Raw genomic sequence first — 8,096 nt, 5'->3', positions numbered from 1 at the left:
ACCCAAGTGTTCATTGTTCTAAACTGGCAATCTGTGAAAAGTACTTTTGTCTGATTTAGAGTAGCTCATCTTTTCATACTTGTGATGGGCTGTGACTTAGTAAGGATTTCATATTCAAAGTGTGGTCTTTTGAAACCCCCTACTCCATAGCAGTGGAAGCATTTCTGGGAAATTCAGTAAATACTCTGGGACATGACTATGTATGTATGTATGTATGTATGTATATGTATACATGTATATGTATACACACAAATATATATATATATGTATAAAATTTGTAATATATGTATAAAATTTGTATAGATAAACAGATCTGTCTCTTTATATAAAGGGTATGTGAATGTATATAGATACACACATTCATATATACACTCATACATACATACACATATGTATACACACACACACACACACACACACACACACACAGAATCTTCTGAGTCCCTTTCATACTCAATTTCATTTCGTTGATTCTCACCCTTTCAGGGTGTGGGCAGCAGGGAGGGGGTAAACTGCACCATATCTTCTATTTTACAGACAATGCACTGGTTGAGAGGCAGGAAAAATCTGCCCAGTACTTTTCTGACTCATTTGAATCCCCCAGTACAAAGGACATTGGTAGCTATTATTTTTTAATATATAAAATAAAAATAAAATAAAATAACCAATACTACCTCATTTCTCTGAAAACATCTACTAATCTGATTGTCAGGCCAGAGCTAGAAGTGGTAGTACTAAATCCTGGGGTACATGATTTGGGAGAAAGAGTGAGGTGGAGGTGGATTGCGATTATATATCAAGGCCCCACCACTTTGCAGAAAAAAAAAATTCAGGAAGCCATAGACAGCTGTCCTCATAACCCCATAGGTGTATTACCTAATTCTGTAAATTAATATCAGGATAAATACTCAGAAAACTAAAGCTAGAACTTTTCTATAGGACCTTATGTGATGACAATTACTGCCTTACCAGGCTCCCAGGGGAGAAAAGAGATTATTGGTGCTAAACAATCAATTTGAGAATGGGAGCTGGTCTTCCTGCCATTCATCTTTTACTGGAACCTCCCTAGAAGCAGACCATTAAGTCTAGAGGCCCAGAAAAAGATAGGGAAGGGAAAAGATAGATACAATAGGACATCCCATCAAAATTCTGTTAAAATCTAGGGTAAATATTTATATCCTCCTCTAACTTAGGCCTAGAATCCAAAAAGTATATGTTTTCCCCTCTTCCTGATTTGGTGAAGCCATTTTCAGCTTGTCACTCCTCTTTCCGTTGAGTCACAATTTCTAGCTCTTGTTCTTGTAAGTGGTTCTTCTCCCCGTTCTTCCCAGGGAGGTAGCGGTTACCATCATTACACATGTTGTTGTCTCTGGATAAGGCACACTGTGAAGGAGGTAGAAGATGATGGTCACTCTTCTCTTCCTTAATCAATGTGCCACTGTTCCCATTTATCTGGGAATGAGACCGACCTTGATGAAACTCCAGGGATTTAGAAACTCCATCTGAAGAGCCCTGTCAAAAACAGAAATTATACTCAGTGGAAATAAAAATCTCAAACTGGCTGATTTCCCATGCATATCCATAAGAGGAAGCTGCTTTGGTTCTTCAAAAATACTAGAAAGCCAAAAACTTGCTTATACCTAGTAAATTCTGAAACTGTTCTGAGAACTTAGTGTGACAACAAATGGATCTGGCGATCTGGCTGAAATCCAATGCCAACAACACAATAATGACACAGCTACCATTTTCAAAGATTCAAAATATACTTTTGCTAATACTTGTAAGTACCATAAATGGTAGATATTATGATGCTCCATTTCCAGATGAAGATGCTGAAGCACAGAAAGATTAAAGTAACTTGCTCAAGGACACCAAGATAGAAATTGATGGGGTCAAGATTCCACTCCAGGTCAGCTGGCCTCTAAAGTATATTCTCTTAATTGTCATGGGGCACTGTATAATGCTGAATATTGAACATGCAAATGAAAGGAAAAAACATGGGTCTATGTGCAATATTCTTTAGAACCTTTCATAACTAAAAACAGTCACCTGTTTTTCTTTTTACAAATATATTTAGGGGAACCAGCAGTTAGCGTAATGGCTATGTCGCTGGACTCCCACGTAGTCGACCGCGGTTCGTGTCCCGGACCCGGTGGCTTAAAACTCACGCCGGGCGCGTGTGCGTGCGTGCCCAAGATCCCGAGAGGAGAATGGAGGAGAAGGGATTGCGGCGTGACCATCCCCCCTGGGGGGTGATTTCTCGCTTTCTGTCTCTATGTCTCTCTCTGTCTGTCTGGCGAGCGCACGCGCCCTACAGTGAAAATCTCTCAAAAAAAAAATTAGGTGCCAACTCCATGGCCTGATGCTTAAGGCTGCTGGATCCCACATGGCTGACCATGCAGTTTGAGTCCCAGATTTGGTGGCTTGAGAAATATGCTGATTGCATGTGTGTACATGTCCAAAATCTCAAAAGGAGGCAGACAGAGGAGAAGGGATTGCAGTGTGACCATTCCCCATGGTGGGTGCTTTTTCCTCTCCCCCTCTCTCTGATGAGTGCACATGCCCTCTAGCCAAAAAAAAATTACACACATACTCACACACATACTATATAGATATACATACATACATACAGTTTATTTCTTCATAAGCAAAAGAGACAGTTCTGGATCATGGACAAGAATGTGTCCAGTATACTCAGGGAGGTCTCCAGACTTGAACTGTAAACCTTTCAATATGTGATTGCCTAGCAGAGCATCATGTTTTCCTACTACACCACCATCTGGCTCCTATTTTTCTTTTAATGCCAGGAATATGACTGATATCACTAATAGTATAAACTGTATTACTTTGCAATACACTACTTGCTCTCAATGAATGGATTTTTTTTAAGAATTATTTTACTTTATTTATTCATTTATTTTTTTAATTTGATAAGAGACAGAGCGAGGGAGAGAGAAAGCAAGCTATCAGGTCCAGGGTCCTAAACCATGGTTGACCATGTGAGAGTGTCCAGTGCCTTAACCATTACGCCACCCCTCAATGAATGTTACTAGGAATGATAACAACTTATAATTACTAAGTGGTTAGAAAAGTTACATACTCTATTGTTCATTTTACTGAGGATCAGAAAAGGAAAATGACTTATTCAAAGTTATTGGCATACTTAGACTTGTATCCAAGTCTGTTTGATCCCAAAACCCTTTTTTTTTTTTTTTTTTTTTTTCTGAGATACAGTAAAAATGAAAATCTAATACCTGCTAAGTTAGTGGTCAAATATAAATTACTAATTTTTAGAGCATTTCTCATGTTCCAGACAGTGCTAAACACTATGTAACAATGTGTGTGTGTGTGTGTGTGTGTGTGTGTATGTGTATTGTGTCCTCAGACAAGCCTTAACACATTTCATAGAAAACACAGAAAAATACACCGTGACTTTTCCAATGTCTGTCTGTCTGTTTGTCTCTGTCTCTCTCTCCTCATAACAACCTCAAAGGTGGATACCAATTTCTCTATTTTAGAGATAATAAAAGTAGAGCACAGAGAGGTTAAATAACTTGCCACGGTCACAGAACTGGTAAGTGGTAGAGCCAAATTCAAAGCTGGATCATTTGGCTCCAAAGTCAATACAACATGGGGACTACTATGAAGTGTTGCTCAATAGGCAAAAGTAGTAAAACTTCATACAGTGGATGAAATTAGCCATGTGAGGGATTCAACAAAGATCAAAACATTAAAAATATTGGGTTGTTGGAAAAATCATGACGCATTTTTGCAACAGATGGTGCTGGTTCATTTTTGGAAGTACTAGAGTCCTTCACATTTATGTTATTGTATGTCATTTGACAGCTGACAATTCTAGCTTCATTCTATAAAATAATTGAGGGATTTGGTTGAGTTTTGGAGATTTTACAAGTTAAAAATGGAAGACCAAACTGCATTTTCACCATATTTTACTGTTTCACTTCCAGAGGGAAGAAAGTGCATCAAGCTTTTGTGAAAAGTTGCATAAAGTGAGAATGCTCTACAAGAAAGTCAGTGTTGGGGCCAGCAGTTGGCATAATGGCTTTGTCACTGGACTCTCTGGTCTCCCACACAGCAGACTGCAGTTTTGAGTCCTGAAACCAGAGACTTGAAACTCATGTCAAGCACATGTGCATGGCCGATCCAAATCCTGAGAAGAGAATAAAGAAGGGATTGTGGTGTGGCCATCAAACCAGGGGATGTTTTCTTGCTTTCTGTCTGTCTCTTCTTTCTGATGAGAGCACGCCCCCTATAGCAAAAATCTCTCCAAATAAATAAATAAAGTCAATGTTGAGACCAGTAGATAGCATAATGGCTATGTCGCTGGACTCCTATGTAGTCGACTGCGGTTTGAGTCCTGGACTTGGTGGCTTAAACTCATGCCGGGTGCGTGTGCATGTGTACCCAAGATCTTGAGAAAAGAATGGAGGAGAAAGGGATTGTGACGTGGCCATCCCCCCTGGGGGGTGATTTCTCGCTTTCTGTCTCTCTGTCTTTCTGGTGAGTGCATGCACCCTATAGCAAAAATTTCTCCAAAAGAGGAAGAAAGGAAGAAAAAAGAAACATAGAAAGAAAGAAAGTCGGTGCCAATGATGCTGCATTGTGGGGAGCTACATGCACCAAAATGGCTGACATGACCTTCATACAAGGACCTTCAAGTATCCTTGTTCCGGGAGTAGACAATTCACCCTGAGACTTCCTCATTCAGGCAGGTCCTCAGTCAGGTCCGTGACAGTTCCCGCCCCCTTTTCCTACCCTGTGTATATAAGAATGTTCTCTGGCCCTCAATAAACGAGCGACTGCATACCATCTTGAGCTGTGACACTGTGTCGCTCCCATGTTGTGATGCTGCGCTGGTTCCAGACCTCTGCTCTCTCACTCAGGCATCCTACTCAATTGTCCCGTGGGCCAGGACACTGCATAAAATTCTGTGCTGGTGGGGGCCAGTAGGTGATGTGGTGATTGGGGGCGCTGGACTCTCACATGTTTGATAGTGGTTTGAGTCCCAACCCCAGTGGCTCACTTTCTCTATCTCTCTGTCCCTCTCTGGTCAAATTTAAATAAAATGAATGAATAAATAAAGTTAAATAAAAAGTTATTTTTAAAAAAATGATACTCAAACATTAAAAAAAATTTCTGCACTGGTGATTTTGATCTCAACGATGATCCTTGGTCAGGGAGGCACACCAAGTTTAATGACAACAATATAAAGCCATTTATTGAGTCAAACCCATGTTACATGGCATGAGAGGTTGCAGAAACATGAGACCACACAGAAAGTTTGAGCACCCGTCAAAAATTCTTGGAGCTTAGGTGGGATGCGTTGTCACATCCACTATACTTGTCTGACCTTGCGCGGTCAGACTGCCACTTGTTTTGCTCTCTTCAGAACTCCTTGCTGTATAACATTCAATTCAGATGAGGCTGTAAATCAGCACCTTGTTCAGTTTTTTGCCAATAAAGATAGGTTCTTCTATGAACGAGGAATTATGAAGTTCACTGAAAGATGGCAAAAGGTTATTGAATAAAATGGACAATCTATCAATGATTGATCTTTGTTCTTTATATAAATAAATGACCTTTGAAAATCAGAAAAAACAGAGAAGACTCCTCCATGCCTCATGAAAACTAGTGATTTCAGGGAAAAAAGAGAAATGAAGATTTTTCTATTGATAATTAAGCCTTCAGTCCCCAAACTCAAGTGGAGAGGCAAGGGGCAGGCCTTTAGAAAACTCCTCCATGGCTCCTGAGAACTAGCGATTTCAAGAAAAAACAAGAAATGAATATTTTCTCCTGTAATTCAGCCTCCAGCCCCCAAACTTGAGTGGTTGGGAGCCCCTCTAGTCTTCTCTGTCTCTGTCTCTGTCTCTCTCTGCCTCTGTCTCTGTCTTCTCTTTTTTTGTAATTTTTCCTTTTTAAAAAGTTTTAAGGTAAATAAATTCTCTTGGCTTTCAGCCCCTCCTTTATCTTGCTAATAATCTCTTTTCCCTCTCCACTCCAGGAAAGGCAAGGGGCAGGCCTTCAGAAGAAGATTCCTCCATGGCTCCTAAGAACTAGTTTTTTATTTTTTGCCTTCTTTTAAAAAAATAAATTTTTTCGTTGTTTTTAAATTTTTTCCTTGTCTTTTTCATTCTTTTTCTCTCTCTCTGTTTCCTTTACTTTTTCTTTTATCTCATCATTCTGCTCCTCAATCTCTGTTTACTGTGTTTCTAGACAGATCTAAGGGAATCATAGCCAAACATCCAAATACTATTAGGGTTAACATATTCCTCAATATCCACTGAATCTGCCTAACAAAGGGATAAAAACAGAACAGCAATGAGATTCCAGATCATATCCTTCTGCACGCTCCTGAATGCTCAGTTTGAACTTCAAGAATTAGGAAGAAACACACCATCTATTAGATGACTAGAAATTACCGCAGGGTCACAAGAAATATGGGAAGGCAAGAAAATACCTCTCCTTCAAGGGAAAAGAGTAACTCCTCCTCATTCACAGACAGTTCAATGGAAATCATGGAAATGTCTGATAAAGAATTTAGGACATTCATTATGGTGAAGCTAACAGAGATGGAAGAGAAGAGAGACAATGAACTGTGGAAGAGGCAGGAAAAAGGAGCTGACAAGTTCCAGAAGGTGAGGAAATTCTTGCAAGATCTAAAAGAAGAAATACACAATATAAAAAAGAATCAAATGGACCTGTAAGAAATGAAGGATGTAATACAGGAAGTCAAAACCTCCCTTGAAAGTATTAAAAGTAGACTAGATCATACAGAAAATTGAATCTCAGACATAGAAGAGAAAATAGTTGGCCTAGAAAAATCCACCACAAAGACTCAGAAAATTTTCCCCCAAAATTAGAATAATATACGAGAAATGCTAAATACCATCAAATGTCCAAACATTCAGATAATTGGTATCCCAGAAGGTGAAGAGACTCATAAAGGCATTGATAATCTATTCCATAAAATCCTGCAAGAAAACTTTCTAAACCTAGAGAGGCACTCAAAAATCCAGTCCCAAGAAATACGAGGACCCCAAACAGAATCAACCCAAGAAGATCTTCTCTAAGACACATTATAATGAGATTGACCAAAACCACAGACAAAGTCAAGATACTAAGATTGGCAAGAGAAAAATGTCAAGTTACCTACAAAGGATATCCCATCAGGCTAACAGCAGACCTCTCATCAGAATCCATGTGAGCAAGGAAAGAATGGGAAAATATATTCAAAGTGTTAAGGGAAAGGCAATTTCAACCAAGAATACTGTACCCAGCAAGATTTTCCTTCACATGGCAAGAAAAGACAAGAACATTCTCAGATAAATGAAATCTGAAAGAATTTACTAACACCAGACCAGATCTCCAAGAAGTTCTTAAAGGAGTGCTATATCAGGAAAATTAAATACAGTCACACAGAGATAAGAGTTTAAAAACTAAAATAATGGCCAACTTAATCATAGGGACAAGTCTGGAATTGAATATTATATCCCAGAATTTAATTGGGAAGATTGAACCACAACAGAAGACAAATTAAGTACATGAGACTGAACTGGTGAAACAGTATTTTATGACTTTCGACTAAAACATTGTTAATTTTCTTCTAGGCTTTGTTTTCCAGTTTTAAGGATTTTTGTCCTGTCTTGAGGTGTCGATAGGTTCATGTACCTACTATTTGAACCGAATCCTAACCTGTTTCCTGGCTTTAAGTTTTACACAATGTTCCTTAGCATTTTTTTTTATATTTATTAAAGTTAAAACTGCTTTTCTTGAAATTACCAGCTGAACTTGCTATTGAAATTAATTAGATTATTTAAGAAATTGTGTGATCAATAAAATGTGGGGGGAAAAGGAATGGAAAACAACTGTAGACACTAGACATAGTGTGGGAGGTGGGTAGGATAGGGCAGAGGGTCAGAAATAGGGGATATATATATTTATATATATATATATATAAAACTAGAAATGGAAAATTATTGATGATAAAATGCATGATTAAGCCACTATGGAGTATATTCTGGATGGGAAATCACATTTTATATGCTGTGACAATGTTTTAATTGGAAAACTATGAA

At 38.6% G+C, this 8,096-nt stretch overlaps 1 protein-coding gene across 1 annotated transcript in view; it reads right to left on the bottom strand.

Moving 5' to 3' along the window:
• Positions 1 to 291: 291 nt before the first annotated feature.
• Positions 292 to 8,096, bottom strand: part of FAM120C (family with sequence similarity 120 member C) — a gene marked incomplete in the record, with an annotated part of 172,559 nt that continues 164,754 nt past the window's right edge. Inside the window, 1 exon segment of the mRNA XM_014583023.2 lies at positions 292 to 1,512. Coding sequence (XP_014438509.1) covers positions 1,258 to 1,512 — 255 coding nt within the window.

Source organism: Tupaia chinensis, unplaced genomic scaffold (genome assembly GCF_000334495.1).
Source record: "Tupaia chinensis unplaced genomic scaffold, TupChi_1.0 Scaffold143992_1, whole genome shotgun sequence".
Classification (NCBI taxonomy): domain Eukaryota; kingdom Metazoa; phylum Chordata; class Mammalia; order Scandentia; family Tupaiidae; genus Tupaia; species Tupaia belangeri.
Note: the sequence above shows the minus strand (reverse complement) of the source record. Positions and strands in the feature narration are given on the sequence as shown.